This window comes from Petromyzon marinus, chromosome 26 (assembly GCF_048934315.1).
Source record: "Petromyzon marinus isolate PM22_M1 ecotype Great Lakes invasive population chromosome 26, UKy_Petmar_22M1.pri1.0, whole genome shotgun sequence".
Classification (NCBI taxonomy): Eukaryota; Metazoa; Chordata; class Hyperoartia; order Petromyzontiformes; family Petromyzontidae; genus Petromyzon; species Petromyzon marinus.
In genome coordinates, this window is record NC_133692.1 from 11856799 (window position 1) to 11873385 (window position 16587).

A 16587-nucleotide genomic window follows, 5' to 3' on the forward strand; every position below is an offset into this window, starting at 1 on the left:
ATCGAGATGCATGAGGTTACAAAATGTGCTGTGTGTCCGACGTGTAACGACTCGCCTGTGGGTTCGGAGGATGATCCGTCGGAGGGGCCGCAGGAACCGGAGCAGCAGACGAAGATGAAGAGCGAGGACGACTCTGGCATTCCCTCGCGAAGTGACCCGGCCGACCGCAGCGGTAACAAGTGATGGCCGGTCTCTGAGTCCTCCGGTCGTCACGAAGGCGGGGTCCTTCGGTCCCCCGGCGAAGAGAAGCCACGGTCCATCTCCGATCCCACTGATAGGCCGCAGCGGCCAGATCACCGTCCGAGGAATCTTCTCGAGGCGGACTATTCACAACTTTAGACGGGGACCAACCCTGGGGTTCCCGATCACGCTTAGGGTCCCCCGTCCACGTCGCCATTTGCGACCAGCACTGCAAATTTTCGTGCACGTGCAAACACCTGGCAGCCCACCGGGACGATTGTGTTTCGTAGCTGCATGCAGGAAGGACAACCCCCATGTCCCTGGCCAGCGCCAACATTCAATCCATAATGAGCAAGTCGAGCGCCTCCTGCTTCACATCGGGGTAGGCAGCCACAGCCAGTGCCATCAAGGCACTACGGTAGGCCAGGGGACATTCTGAACTGCCCCGCTTACACCACATACATTTTTTCCGCCTGTCTGAAGGTGGCTCGTAAACTTCCGCCATCTCGGGGTACGCACCTTGTAACGTTGCCCGCTTCTCTAGAGGAATGGACCTGAAGACCGCCAGAGCGCCATCGTCCAGCACTGTCGGCAGAGCGACCAGCGCTTCCTCCTCCGACCAATGGTCCGACCGGAACGCCACCTCAAATCTTCAGGTGAAGGCGTTCCAGTCGCCGCCTGCTGCAATTAATTATTTAACGTGGGGAAGATGACATCCACGATCGATGCCGCTGCACGCGACAGCAGTAGCAGCAGCGGTAGCGGCCCCCTTCCCAGCACGCGGCTCAACAACTGTGTTGGCATGGTTGGTTTGCCTCTCCAGTAACCTATATTATGTTCCCAATCATCTTCGTTACTAATTGCCTATGTGCGAAAATAGGTCAACGGGTCTGCATATCCGTCATGTAACGGCATTAGGGATATATCAACTGCCGTTAATTAAAGTTCATTATGTTTATCCAGGTGGGAACTCAAGATCACGGAAGAGTGTAATTTGGAACAACGATCTAGGTTGCCTGGTTTGTTATTTGTGAATCTAGTATTTGTTTCAATCCTCCTTCACGCTGCATTGGCCATGGGAATTGTTTGACCGTACTTCACCACTCTGGGCAATGCGGGCTGGTGAAAACCTTTTTATTCTGGCGTAACTACATAACTACATTGTCAGCTCAAGGGGTGTGGCAATTGGTTCAGGTTGGGCCCCAATATATGATTTATCTCGCACGGTCGCACCTAGGCTATACATCGCGGCTTCGCTTATATAATCACATCGTTACGCTCAAGGTTTCGAACATTTAACGCTGTAGGGGCGCTCCGTCTTCGCAAATGCAGCCACAACAGCTCGGTAGCACCTCTTTGGAAGTTTTTTTGCTATTTATACTTAAAAATACATCTCATGGTGATTGTCAAGGGGGCCCCAACTCCTAACTTTGGCCACCAGGGGGTGCTACGGTGGCGAGATGTTAAATACCTCGCTGGTTTACAGGAGGTCGTGGGTTCGAGCCCATACCTGTCAACCCCTTGTCAGTGCCTACATTATTAGAGACAAATTCAGACCTTGGTGTTCGCCCCGTGGCCTTATAAATCTCAACGTTCATCCTACAAAGTCCCGTCACAAGGAATAAATACAAACAGACAAAAAAATTGTTTGCCCGTATTGAAACGGCGAGGGATCAACGATTAATCGATTTCAAATCGAAATCGCAATTTGAAACAATGCGATTAGTAAATCGCAAAGGCTGCGATTTTTAGCGATTTGAAAAGTCTTATAACTTTAGTATTGGAATTGTTTTATTATAACTATTTATTTAACTTAGCGGCCGTCCATAAATGACGTCACGCGATTTTGGACGATTTTGACCCCCTCCCCCCACTCGTCACACGGCGTCACAAAAAGTCAGACCTCCCCTCAAATATGACGTCACAAAGCTCTGCCCCTCCCCCCCAAAACCATGTTTCCATTTTGAAAATAAAACATGCTTCAAATAGCTTCAAATCAATTGCCATTGTAGTGCGTATTTAATGTGGCACTGCACTCTGATGTTGTAGTAGAAAACACGTATTAAAAAGGAGGCGTTGGAAAGCTTAAATTTAGCATAAAATTTACTTGAAAATATTCAACGTCTAACTAAAACTGCAGATGTTTAGAATATTATATTGAAATTATCTTAATTAATGATAAAATATTAAAAGTTATTATAACTATAAAAAATACTTGAAACTTTGTAGTAGAACGAAGCAAAATGGAGAGTACAATTATAACAATCACAAATTCATTCCATAGAATGAAAAGCCCTGGTAGAATCATTAGAATCAAAATGTTTAATAACAATCATGCATTTTTTTTTCAAAATGTATGCTTCTCCATTCTCCCATGGAGAAGCAAAATGCTCCTTCATGGAATAAATAAAAGGTGACCTGAGTAAATTTAAATAATCAAATAGTTAATAATGAAAATTAATAAAAATAAGTGTTGTTATAACAATTCTATATTTATTTAAAGTTGCGCATTTTTACGTGACGTCACATTTCTCAAACCCCCCCCTCGTCACAAATGTCTGAACCCCCCCTTGGTGCGTGACGTCACAAATGTGTGACCATCCCCCTTGGTGCATGACGTCACAAATGTCTGACCCCCCCCCCCCCTGGTGCGTGACGTCGTTTATGGACGTCCCCTTAACAATTCTGTTTGGTTCTATTTAAATAAAATTGTTTTAATAAATACATGTTGGAAGCAATTAATATATTTTAAGTTCTCATCCTTGCATTAGAATATATAGAGCAGTTCACATGTTTATGGAATCTTGTAATGCTCCATCACATGTTTTAAATCTATTACTCAGTGAATATTTAAATGAAGCTTGACTTAAAAAAATGTAATCGCAAATCAAATCGCAAAATCTGTCAGTAAAATTGCAATTAAATATATATTTAGAATTGTTCAGCCCTAGAAACGGCTGTACGCCATGCGGACCTGAAACTAAATTTCCCGCCTGTGACGCCTGTATATTTGTAGTTTGCGTGTCTCTCTCTCTCTACCCGTGGTCGCGTGGATTTATCGCCGGGTCCTCCGGTTTTTCTTTCCACATTCAGAATCAACATGACCACGCGTTCAGAGTACTTGGCGACTATAAATGTCCACATTACAAGCTTAACACTTGCGGCTAGATCGCTTCTGCGTTAATGCCGCAGCAGCTACGAATAGTCCTAAAACAAATATTCCTCCGGTCATGTTTCCTCAAAAATAGCTATACAGCTCCTGTGGGCCTTGCCTGGTAAAACATAGTTTAATAGTTTTTCATAGTTACGCTACTGACTCATTTTTTGTCCCCACTGGAAATTTGATAAATTGCAGTGCATCTCATAACACGTGCTATGGACAAACGGCCATTGACAACGGGACAAGTGCGCATGGACCGTGGCATCGAGCGGCGCTCTGCGGGGCAGTGGGCGCGGCTCCCCCCCGCCCTCCCCGATCGCTCGCTTTCCCCCTCGCGGATTGAAAACAGAAACAACTGGAAGCGTATCGCGCAGAGGCACTCTGACAAAGTCACGGTCACACAGAGGAACGTAACGATTCTCAGCCAAATCGTTTGTGTCCGGATCGATTAATTTTTCTCCCCCATGTTTGTACATGCAAATATATTAAATACATAGCAGTATAAACGTACGGCAAAATAGGATATTTAAAAAATATATATGTTACGATACGCACGGATCAATACGCGAATAGTGGGGCGTAGTAATCGATCGGTTCGGTCTCGGGATCGATCCGTTCGAAATCGCAAAGCCGCCCGTCGGGCGGGGGGGTGTGCATGGGGGCGGGGCGACCGGGGGCTGTTGTGGAGGCGGGGCAAAAGGGGGGGGGGAAATTCCCGGCATGCACCGCGCGGGATATATAAGGCGGGGACGGGTGAGCCGGCGCGTCAGACGACGCGGAGTTCGCGTCGAGCGCGGGGGGTGGCGGAGCGTGCCGGCCGCTCGGATTTTACATAATAAAGACAACACCACAGGCACAGAGGAGGGAACCCAAAGACAACCGAGACGGGACCGACAAAAAACACACACCCGGGGCCAAGGACAGGCAGGCCTCGAGGCCCTCCTCGCGACGCCATGGACGAGAGGAAGGAGGCGGCCGAGGCGGAGATCCAGGAGCACTGCCCCGAGCACTGGTTCTCCATCTGGGAGCGCGAGTGTCTTGACGACGCCGAGCAGGAGGCGCCCGAGGAGGATGACCGCCTCGCCCTGGAGAGGGAGCAGGCGGCGCAGAAGCTGTGGCTCTCGTTTCAGAACTCGGCCACGGCGGTCGCCCAGCTCTATAAAGGTGCGGAAGAAAGCCCTGCCCCCCAACACCTCCCCTCCCCCGGCGAGTGACGTTCCCGGGGCCTCGAGGCGGGCGGTGGCCCCGGCTCGAGTGGCGGGCCGGGCGGGCCGGGCGAGCCGGGCTCGCAAAGCAGCCGAGGGCCCAAAATGGCGATTGTGAAGAATATGGCCGATAGCGGTGGTTGTAGTAGTGTTGATGATGGTGCTTACACTGAGCGTCGTTTTGTTGTTGAGGGGGTGAAGACCCTAGGTGGTGAAGGTGGCGTTGGTGGCGGTGATTATGGTGAGGTGTTGGTAGAGGCGGCAGTGGCGATGGTGGGAGTGATGGTGGTGGTGGGGAATTGCGGTGATCGTTGAAGGTGGTGGTAGTGATGACGCTAGTGGTGTGGGAGTGAAGACGATGGTGATGGTAGGATTGGTGGGGTGATGTGAGTGATGGCACTAGTGATGGAAACGGTGATAATTTCGAGTGGCTGTAGGGGTGATGTTTATAATGGCTGTAATGATGTTGATCCAGTTGGGCGTGATCATGGTTGTGATTTGACGATTGTTACTGGCGGTGATTGTTGAAGTGATGATGGTGCCGAGAGTGATTAATAGTGGAGGATGCGTAAGATCGCTGAGGGTGATTATTATGGCTGTGGTCGTGGTGGTGGTGATTGTTTTGGGGCGAGTGATTGGTTTGTTTGGTGACAGTGGTGTGATTGTTGAGTGATTGAGGTGTGAGTGATGACAGGGCGATGTTGATGACTTAGGTGGTGGTTGTCATGACGATTATTACTATAATAATTGAGGTGGTGTTATGAGTTGCAATTATTATCGATCATATGGTCTGGGTAATGGTGGTAGTACTGATTGGTGGTGCAGAGTAATGCCGATTATGGCGCCGGTGGTATTTGTAATTGTGACTTTAATCGATTAAGGTGTTGGATGTGGCGTTTTTCACGGTGATGACGATGTTGTTGTTGGTGAGCTTGATCATGAAGATGATGACAATGATAATCATGATGATGCTGCTGCTTCAGTTTGCTAGGATCGTGGCCTGTAGTCGCCAGCCATTGTTTATGATGCAGGGTGGGGTGAGGGAGGAGTGGCCCCTAGGAGCATGGTCGCCTGGTCTCGCTCGCAAGGGCAAGCACATTGGACGTGAGGGAGGTTAGGGGGGGGTTTCATTTTAAGGGTACTTAGCTACGGCTTTATAAAACGTGGCTTATAAAACGTAAATTAATGGACCACCACCAAAGGGTGAATGGAGACATCCTTTTTTACATTAAATATTTCCCTTGGAAAGATCCGTTGATAGGGAACGTGTCGTTTGCAATGGTGTCAACTGTCAGATGCTTTGGAAACACGTAATGACACGTTGGTCTGAGTACGCCTTATTATGACACTGGTATTTTGTATGTATGTTGACCTTCTTTCGCACCCTACGAGGCCAGACATGCTAATCGGAGGTGCGGAGGAAGGACAACAAACTTAAATAATTGTACGAGCAATTTTTATTTTTCAAGAAGGGTGGACTAAATATTTATTTCTGAATTGGTCGCAATAGTTTGACATGTGAAAAGGCACTTCATGAATAAACCAATGTATAATCACGTGGGCCCAAAGAGTGACCAATGTAGAAGTAAGAAAGGGTTCCACATAGAGGAAGACGTGATGCAGACAGTGATGAGAAACAAAGTTGTGCTGTTTGGACACATGTGGAATGGACAACAGCAGGGAAATTAAAAGTGTGCTATTTGGAAAAATGGAAGGAACAGGAAAAAACGGAAGATCCCGTAAAGAATGGTTTCACAATATGGGAGATTGGTGCCAGAAAGATGTGCACCACTTGACCATATTGGCACGAGACTGATTAGATTGATAGTGGAAACGAATGGCGAAAGGTGCAGTGGAACACCTACGTGGATTATCTCCCCATGGAGTGTGATGATGATGATAACCACGTCTTTTATATAGCCTTGAATGTATGTCTGAAATTGTGGTACTCGTGTCTCCACAGACCGTGTCTGCCAGCAGCAGGGAGTCTCCTTGTGGATCCCCTTCCAGAACGCTGCCTCGGCCGTCACGAACCTTTACAAAGGTGCGGGGCGCTGTGCGTGCATGTCCTGTGTGGCACAGCGAGTGGGCTGCATTTGTTACATGTGCGTGGCCTGTGTGCCACGACGGGCAACATCTTCATAGGTGCTCGCGAACAGCACTTGCCTAAACAGTCTGTTACGGACTATACGGGGAATCTTTGTCTTTGTTGGGCAGCGCGGGTGTGATGCCTGTGTCCTTTGTGGCAGAGTGGGCCGCACGGGTGATGTTTCTGTCATGTGCGGCACAGTGAGTGGGTAGCACATGTGACGTGTGGAGCGGTAGTGCAGTGGTTAGCGCGCTGCGCCATGAACCTGGAAACCCGAGTTCAATTCTCGCTCATGGCCAACACCAGTGACAATTATCTGAACCGTTCCTGGGCCTTCCCTAGGTCGACTATACTGAAAATGAGTACCTGGTGTGTGAACATCGCCACTGAAGAGACAAAGGCGGCCGCGTATGGTGCTGGCCCCACCCACCCCCTCGTGTGTTGTGGTGGCTTTCATAGGTGCTTGCTAACAACACTTGCCCCAACAGTTTGTTAAGGTTTTACAGGGGATCTTTGTCTTTGTGTGGCACAGTGGATAGCATGGGTGATGTCTGTCCGTGTGGCACAGTGCGTGGGCTGCACAGGTGGTGCATCTGCTCGTCATTATAGTCGGTTAACCCATGACAACTGGGTCTGACCTGCTAGCGAGTCTCCAACAATTGACGTGTCTTCAAAGTGCACCTAGCCTGGCACAAAACGCTTTAGTAACAAACGGCGGCTTTTGTTGTCGCTTCTTGTTTGTGTCTGTCAGCCGTGCATGAGCGCTGGATTTAATATTTCAGCTGTGTCTTTGTGGAGCAGTCATAGTGGTTATCGCACTGTGGTGGTACAGAGCTGGCAACCCAAGTGTAATTCCCTGCCATAGCTAATATCACTGGCAAGTGATGTCTGAACATCTCTTGGGTCAACTCAGTTTGACATTGTGGAAACACTGGCAAGGTGGCAACTCAAAACTCGACTTATGGCTTATGGAAAGGTTAAACTATTGAATGCTGTACAGTGAATAATTATATATATAAATATATTGCAAAATCCCGCTACAATAATGATGCAACGCTTGTTGCCGAGTGTTGTTTGCTCTTGACAACTCCGTTTTGGAGTTGCGTGTTATTTTGTTGCTCTGTTAATAGTGTCGGTGAGCGCGTGTCTATATCTTTATGTGATCTGCATTTGTCCCTGCTTGTGTTAGTGTCCGTCAGATGTGTCCAATACACACTTTCCTGTCATGCCGAGTCCTTGCGTGTGCGAGCTGTCATTATTGGCACGAGTACTAACAGCCATGTGGTCATCATTGCCCAGCACGCTGTTCAGTTTTTAGTTTTTTGAGCTTCGGGAGTATAAAACAGCAGTTAATATTTCGGGGTCCCCAGAAACATCCCCCTCTCACCTCCTCCCATTGTATGTAGTACACAGAAAATCCACACGTGTCATTTTCGACAACTCTCCGTGCGTGTATGCGTGTGCTGCTATGAATTGTTTGTTTGCGCAATGCCTTGCCTGGACGCAAATGTGGAAGGTTGACTGACGTCTGCCGTTTTTTTTATAATGGATCACAATTGGTTTTTAGTAAACATTACTCACTGCTGATGGGACGGCAAAGCATTGGTTGATGTATGGTGCACTGCAGCTTTTAGGTGGGATTTTAAACTTCTGATAAAGCTAAGGGACGAGAGCGATTGGCGGTGGCATTTATTAACTTTGAAGTGCTTAATAATGTATTTGAGTCATTTTAACGATTTTCACTGAGAAATTGCAGTTGATGATTAAATCCAGTTCATGTTGTCGTGGCATGTTGACAGTATGAGGTCAGATACTATTTACCAACTATAATTGCGTCTATTTAATTGTCTCCCGTGCATTCAAACCATGGTTACATTATGAAATCTGACCAGGCATCTTGTGTAACTTAATCACCTCTCACTATTAGACTGCACGGTATCGGTACACAGCTTGTGTTTAAAAGTATTTTGTCGACAAGTCATCAATGTCACTGAGGGTCAGAGTAGTATGTGTATCTTATTGTATTATGGGGATGTATTGACCACACGTTTACCTCGTATAACCATATCTTACTCGGCAGCCATGAATACAGATTGGTGTGAACAAAGGGCCTAGGTTGAGGTGTCGTGCCGAGTGAGGTGTTTTGAAGATGCGTGTAAGGCAGAAGCACGGGAAACTGGCTTTGCCTACTGTTTTTAATGCAAGCCTGTTCGTCCATTTACACATTCTGAGGGTACTTTAAACTAACATTTACCCAAAATAGGTACATAATGTTGGCACGCTACCCTGCCATACACTAAACTACTTGTACATGTGTACGTTGAACTTCTTTTGCACCATACGCAGCCAGCCGTGCTAATCGGGAAGTGCGACATCGGGGGTACTTCAGTACTTTCAGAGCGGAGCAATTATAATGAAGTTTCCATCCGAGCAACAAAGCGCATGCACATGATGCAACACAAGCGAGAGGGGCCTTGTTGAAGGTGGCTGTCTCTCCAGTTGAATTTTGTTAGTTTTTTTAACGCTATTGCATCTTCATCATCATTGTCGTCGTCGTCATCAATGCACCCTGTACCTTGAGATGAATGGGTTAAATATGGAATGAGTCGCCTTAACCAAGTGAAATACTAAGACTAGTTGTAGTTCAGCGATCATGCTGTAGCTGTTTTGGCTATTCTTTCCTTAGCAGTCGGTTGTACGGACAGTGTGAGCATTATATGCCCGCTGTCTACCTTGTCAAAAGTAACGCCGTATGCAATTGAAAGTATTTAGCCATTCCACGTGTCGTGTATTTGTGTGTGTATATATATTAATCAGGATATTTATAGTAGAGGAATCCGATGAGCTATACCTTTTTTCACAGATATCCAGTCAAGACGGGTTAAAGATAATGTAAGAAAGTTGTATTTCTGCTTTAGCCTATCATGCCCCTTGGATAAAAAAAAATGTTTTATCCTGTTTTGTGACAAGTACTTAGTGGGAGTCCGATGGGTCGATTGGTACTTTCCATAGGAATGTGGAATAACCACAACTTGCTTGGGACCGCTGATGGAGATTTGAACTGCCCAAATGCTTGTTTGAGCATTGCAAGCACTACGACTTTTAGCGCATTTAGTACGTACGTTGAACTGTATGTACGTTGAACCGCTTTCGCACCGTACATAGCCAACCGTGCTAATCGGAGTAGCGGGGGAAGGGCAACAAACTAAAAACAAAAAGCAGTTTTAAAGAACACATGACGTGTTCCCAGATAATTTACTTTTATCACACCAACATATCTAGCTGTGTAGCATTTACAGTTATTGTCTTATATTCTTGGTTCTTTCGGTAAAGTCACGTAGAAGGGAAACAATAAAATAATAAAAATATAAAAAAATTAAATTATCACGACGTTTCGATTGCAACACAAGCAATCATCATCAGGTGTGAAAACCACAGCAAGAAATTTTGAAAAGTGGCGGGTTTTTTTATATTAGCACCACAGAGAGCGATTTGGCAGTTATTCAGATGGACGAGTCTATCTATGTTTGGAAATGAGGAGGGGGGAGACGAAAATAATGGATGCGGTCTGAAAGCCACTGTAAGCGTGAACAATCAATTAAGACCCGAAATGGTTGATCAAATCCTTCCAATGATTGCTTAGCCAGAATCCATCTTCACGGTTGATATTGTCTCTGTGTTTGTATATGTGGATAGCCTCATGAACGAATTTCTCATGGTAGCCAGATGGCTTGCAGAGAACCTCTGTCTTAGAGAAGTCAATGTCATGTGAGCCTACTGAATTATAACAGTGGTCTGCCACGGCCGAGGTGTTGGTCCTACCGTGTTTTAGGTCTGCTTTGTGTTCACGGATGCGGTCCGAGACATGTCGTTTGGTTTCTCCAATGTAACTACTACCAGAGGCAACTCAGTTTGTAGACGCCAGGGTACTGTATGTCCGGAATCACATATTTTACAGATGGAACTAGATCACGGATTTTATGTAATGTGTTGAATCGGACCTGGATCTTGTGTTTATTCAAGATTTTGGAGATCTGTTTTGAACGGCTCCTCAAGAGGGTCCTTCTTCATGGTTGGAGTGATAGCTTTGCGGATTGTGTAGTCGGAGTAACCATTAGCCTTAAGAGCTTGGTGTATGTGCTTGAGTTCACTGGCTATGTGTTCCTGGTCGGATATGCATTGGGCTCTATGGTGCAGAGTCTTGATGAGGGAATTCTTCTGGGATGGATGGTGGTGGGAATCCGGTTTCAGGTAAGCATCCGTATGAGTAGCTTTCCTGTAGACAGAGTGGCTCATTGAACCATCAGGTTTATTAGGACATCCAAAAAAGGATTTCAGACAAGGTAGCTTGCCATCATTTTCGACTTCCATGGTAAATCTGATGGCTGGGTGTAGGGAATTGATGTGGTCGAGGAATTTGTCTAGAGCAGGCCGGCCATGTGGCCAGATGACAAAAGTGTCATCCACGTACCTCTTCCATAAGGTTGGGCGCAGAGTGGCATTCTGGATGGCGTCAGTCTCAAATTTCTCCATGAAAATGTTGGCTACAACCGGAGATAGGGGGGAGCCCATTGGGGTGCCCTCAGTTTGTTTGTAGAAAGTTCCATTCCAAGTGAAGTATGTATTGGTTAAGCAGTGTCTCACCAGGGGGGGGGGGTACCTCAGTGTTTAGTCCTTGATGAACCCAAGTCTTCAATGATTGCGATGGTGTCAGGTACAGGAACTTTGAATAAGGAAACTACATCAAAACTGACAAGCAGGTCGTCTGGGGAAAGGGAAATACCCTTGATTGTCGATACCAGCTGAGTTAGAATTTTGTACCGTAGAGGTGTTTTTTCCAGTGAAAGGCCGCAGGATTTCAGACAGAAAACGAGCCAGTTTGTGATGGTGTACCTGGTTGCCTGGATTTTTTTCTGGGTCCTCTGGTTACTCCCTGCACGTTTAGAAGAATGCGTTTAGAGTATTTGGCTGTTATAAATGCCCACATCATAAGCCAGTTAATTAGGCCATTATTTGTAGCCACGTCACTTCTGAAAAAGAGCTGCACAGCTCGGTGTGCACCATACCTGGTAAAAAAACACAGTTTTGTTTAATAGTTAAAATACATTGCATTTAATAGTAAAACAATGCTTAAAAAATGTGGGCAAGTGTTGCTTACATAGTGTTTGGCTGCACAACTCGTAACGTTTTCATTGCCAAAGGGTTGTAGTGTAGGCATGGACGAGCATGCTTTCCAAGCGCTTCGTTGCGAGCCCACTGGAAACCTAATGCCAGGGACATTTCAGAACACACTGTTCTACAGAAGCCTGGATATTGACAGTGGGGGTCCCGTTCTGTGTGTGTGGTTGCAAAAAAAAACGCACACCACTTAACACGGGATGGGTAATGGTCGAGGAGTCATTTGATGCTTCGATTATGTACTTTGTTGAAATGTCTACACAACATGTACTGTGATTTTTCATCTCTTAATTTTTTTCTTTTTAAACAATAAACGAAACAATTTTTATTTGACCAGGTAAGGCCCGCTGAGCTATATAGCGTTTTTTCAGAAGGGACCTGGCCACAGTGATAGCTCAACGAAGTGGCTTATCACGTGGAAATTTATAGTTAACAAATTCTGTAAAAACGTGTGATGTTCCTAAAAGCGGAGAGAAACACCGGAGGACCTAGAGAAAAATCCACGCAACCACGGGGAGAGTGACATGCAAACTTCAAATATATACAGGCATCGTCAGGGCCAGGATCGAACCCATGACCCTCCTGCATACCAGGCGAGGGAGTTAACATAACGCCACTGCAGCATCCTGTTCCTCAACCCAATTACATTTAAATCTTAGGCTCCTTCCACTAATGTCTCAATTGAATGAGGCAGTTGCTTAAGCATATTTCTCTAATATATAGTACCTATTTTCCTGGTTTGTTTTAAACAAGGAATGCCATAGCAAGCTGCGTGTCTCCATATTTTATTGTTAACTCATTTGCACCTGTCAAATGGGAACCACAATTTGAATGCTGCATGTTTGGATTCTGGTAACCTTCATTCAGTCTTCTGTAGTTCATGGCATTCCTCAAAAGTTGAGGTATCTATACATCTCGTGGTATTTGCTCGTATGCATGCAAAATTGAAATTATCTAAATATATAGTTGCAGAGTGCATCATTATTTACTTGGCAAAGTTTTGTGAACAGCATCAGAAATGTTGACGCACCCCAAACACGTGGATCATTTTGAAAAAAGGTGTCTTGTAATGGGGAGATTATGGTAGTGGTGATTCTGATAGTGCTGCTTTAAAATGAGAGAAGTCTTTTGGAAGATGATTCCTTAACAACCATATTAGAACGAGTCTTGCCGAAGGAATAAATGTAGTCCCCAGATTATAAGGCGTATCCCCAACCTTTAAAAACGAATGTTTTTATCGTGACAAAACGCGAGCCCGGTACAATACGTCGATAAACATCCAAATGACCTTGTCGATTATGCAAATGCAGTACTGGTGGTGTTCTAATAATTTAATGTTAATTCTATGACCAGCACAAGGACATGTGGGAATGTGACGAGGACTGAATTAGATTACCAAAATGGGACGCAAATACAGTGCGGGCGAAAGTACAGCTAAAGCGCGTGACGGGGCACAAACACAAGGGGGGGTGGCTGTTGTATATTAAGACGATTTAAAAGACAACAGTTGACACTACAGAAAAGAATCGATCCACTCGAGATGTAAGAAACCGGTAGAGTACACAAGGAGGTGACGGTGCAGCCCTGTGATTGCTTGTTCCAGGGAGCTCCAGACTGCCCCCCTCGAGGCATTACACAGGGGGACCACGGGGGCTAGGATATGTTAACTCCCTCGCTCGGCGTGGAGGAGGTCATGGGTTCGATCCAGACCCTGACGACGCCTGCATATTTGGAATTTGCATGTCTCTTCACGTGGTCATGTGTGGTCACGTGGATTTTTATCTATCTCCTGTTTCGCCGCCACATTTAGAAATATGTTTAGAGTATTTGGCTGCTATTAACTTCCACATAAGCCACTTTGTTGAGCTATCATTTGTGGCCAGGTCTCTTCTGAAAAAGAGCTGTATAGCTCAGTGGGCCTGACCTGGTAAAACAAAATTGTTTAGTTTTGCATTGGACTGTACAAAACAAATGCACCAGCGCACAGACGTACACAAAAGACAAAATGAAAACAACACAAGATGTTACAGACAGAACAATCCAGAGGTGTTGGTGGGCACACTAAGGCTGTCCTTCCACACAAGACGGTGGGAAAGAGACATGGGAATACCGTAGCCTGATGTTTTCGTGTTGGTCAAAATAACGTTTTTCTTGAAACCAAATTCAAGGGAAATTCTTTATTTTGTATGCATCGATATGAGTGAGGAATGGAAAAACAACTCATTGACTCAAGCATTAAATTGCCGCTCTTTAGTGTAGTGAATCAAACCACCGACTAAAATAATTCTGACCTCAAACTCTACGTTATCCTTTTATGATTAACCGTGTGTGTAGTGGACTCTTTGTGTATGCAGATCCTTTGTTGAACCTGGATAAGTGTTTGGATTGACAACCACCATGCATAGCGGGTGTGTTGTCAGCTTAGATGGCTGTGTGACAGCAGAAGGTAGTGCAGCAAAGTCCGTTGTGCTTTATTTCTTTGCCACCATATGCTCCGCACCCTCACACCGGCACTAGCCAACGTGGATAGGGAAGTATGGTCACAAATAACTCCCACAGTGTGTGGTGGAGTCTCCCCCTCGTCCAGCAATGGATCGATGAAGGTGCTCTTTAGGGGTGCCGTGGTGGCGAGATGATGTTAACTACCTCGCCTGGTTAACAGGAGGTCGTGGGTTCAATCCCAACCCTGATGCCTGTATATTTGGGGTTTGCGTGTTCTCACCGTGGTCGCGTTTATTTTTCTCCAGGTTTTCAGGTATTTCTCTCCACATTTAGAATCCACGTGTTCAGAGCATTTGGCTGCTATACATTTCCACGTGATAAGCCACTTCGTTGAGCTATCATTTGTGGCTAGGTCGCTTCTGAAAAAGAGCTATAGAGCTCAGTGGGCATTACCTTGTAAAATACCCAGGAATGTCCTTAACGCTCGTGACGTCACTCCACATCGATCAGCCCCCCTCATTATTATTCATGAGCAGGTGACATCCTCCAAATGAACAACCCCCACCCCTCATTCATAATCATGAGCGGGTGACGTCACTCAATATGGAGTACTCCCCCCCCCCCCCCCCACTAGTAATCATGAGCAAGTGACATCATCCACATCGAACAGCCCCCCTTAATTAATAATCAGCAGGTGACGTCCTCCAAATGGGCACCCCCCCCCCCCCCCCATTATTACCTACTATAATGAGCCAATAATGTCTGTGTGCAACGCTCGTGATGTCACTCCACGTCCACCAGCCCCCCTGATTAATAATCATGAACAGGTTACGTCCTCCACATGGACCCCCCCCCTCGTTAATAATCATGAGCATGTGACGTCACTCCACATGGAGCACCCCCCCCCTCACTAATAATCATGTAGCTGGTGACTTAACTCCACATCGAACAGCTCCCCCTCATTAATAATCATTAACAGGTAACGTCCTCCAAATGGACCCCCCCATTCATAATAATTAGTGTGTGACGTCACGCCACATGGGGGGGTGAGGCGCCTCCTCCCCCCTCCTCGGCGTCAACTGACAACCCTCACGTCACGTGATCTCCGTAACGCTATTGAGACATCAAAGTAAAAAGGACGTCATGATGAACAAGGGATTATAACCTTTAAATGAAATAAGTCTGTGTCACCGCGCCCTTACTAATTGCACGCGAATTGATGCAATGAATATCACGTCGCGGTCAGCTTTTCACCTGCAAGTTTCAGATTTACTGCAATACACTCGTCCTTGGATGGGCAAAAGGCTAATAAAAAAATATTTAGCTTAGCTTTAAGAGTTGCACAAAGGTGAATGTTAACTGTCGTAGCAAGCCCAAATTAAATACACGTTCGCGGGAACGCCATTTAACTTTTTTGCTATTTATGAACATGGCCTCCATTATTTTCTATGCACTCGTGCCAGTGTGGAGCCAGAGCCAGATATCCATTGCGGGGCAAAATATTCATCAGCATCGCAAGAACTATTTCCAATGTCATCCTGTTGAGCAGTATAATTTTCTAAATGTTGCCCAAGTTAGGCCATCCTTTCAAGGGCAGATACAAATCTTGAGGGTGCCAGATCTGGGCTGTCTGGTGGATGAGGCAGCCACAGTCCATCTGGACTAGGCCTTGTCCTCCGATGTCTTCTAAGACGTGTGTGTGTGTGTGGGGTTGGTGAAGATGGGTGGACAGTGGATGGTAGGGTAGTTAAGATATCACATGCCACTGATTTTAACCATGGACAGGAGTTGAACTCAGGATGCAGGTGATCTTAGCGCAAAAGACGAAGATCCCTCCCCGTATTGTAAAGCAGTGCCCTGAACCACAGCCTTACTGCTGCACATCACTTTTGTGTGTTTCTATATAATGACCAAATTCTACTGCAATATTGGAAGTCGCTGCTACCTCTCAGATTGTCCTGAGGTGGGTAGGTGCAACGCAGTTTGTGCAGGTGAGCACGATGCCATGCCCATTGCCCTCATGATCTGTTGTATGTGTAGTGGCCTTATTGACGTCGGAGACTGTTCACTTGAGGCAAAACGTATTTATTACAGACTTTCAATTACAGTGGCGAATCTGATACTTGAAGAGGTAATGGCCTCTTCACCCATACTCTAGAGGGAACGTTCCCCGAGCTTTAGCCCTCGCTAGCTCCCTGGTTCCCTCTATCCTGGTCCTCTCTCAGGAGGCTGTCTGACCTGGCCCAGCTCCGGCGCAGGTCCCGACCACAAGCCCCACGAGTCCGGCCCTCAGAAGGACATCGGGTCTTGTGGCTCTGGTGTCACACCCCCTG

At 46.2% G+C, this 16587-nt stretch overlaps 1 protein-coding gene across 1 annotated transcript in view; it reads left to right on the plus strand.

Annotated features, from left to right (window-relative positions):
• Window positions 1-4084: 4084 nt before the first annotated feature.
• Window positions 4085-16587, plus strand: part of LOC116946278 (HUWE1-associated protein modifying stress responses-like) — a 31974-nt gene continuing 19471 nt past the window's right edge. The window contains exons 1-2 of the mRNA XM_032961324.2: window positions 4085-4504; window positions 6509-6589. Coding sequence (XP_032817215.1) covers window positions 4294-4504; window positions 6509-6589 — 292 coding nt within the window. The 5' untranslated portion in view covers window positions 4085-4293. The remainder of the gene's footprint in view (window positions 4505-6508; window positions 6590-16587) is intronic.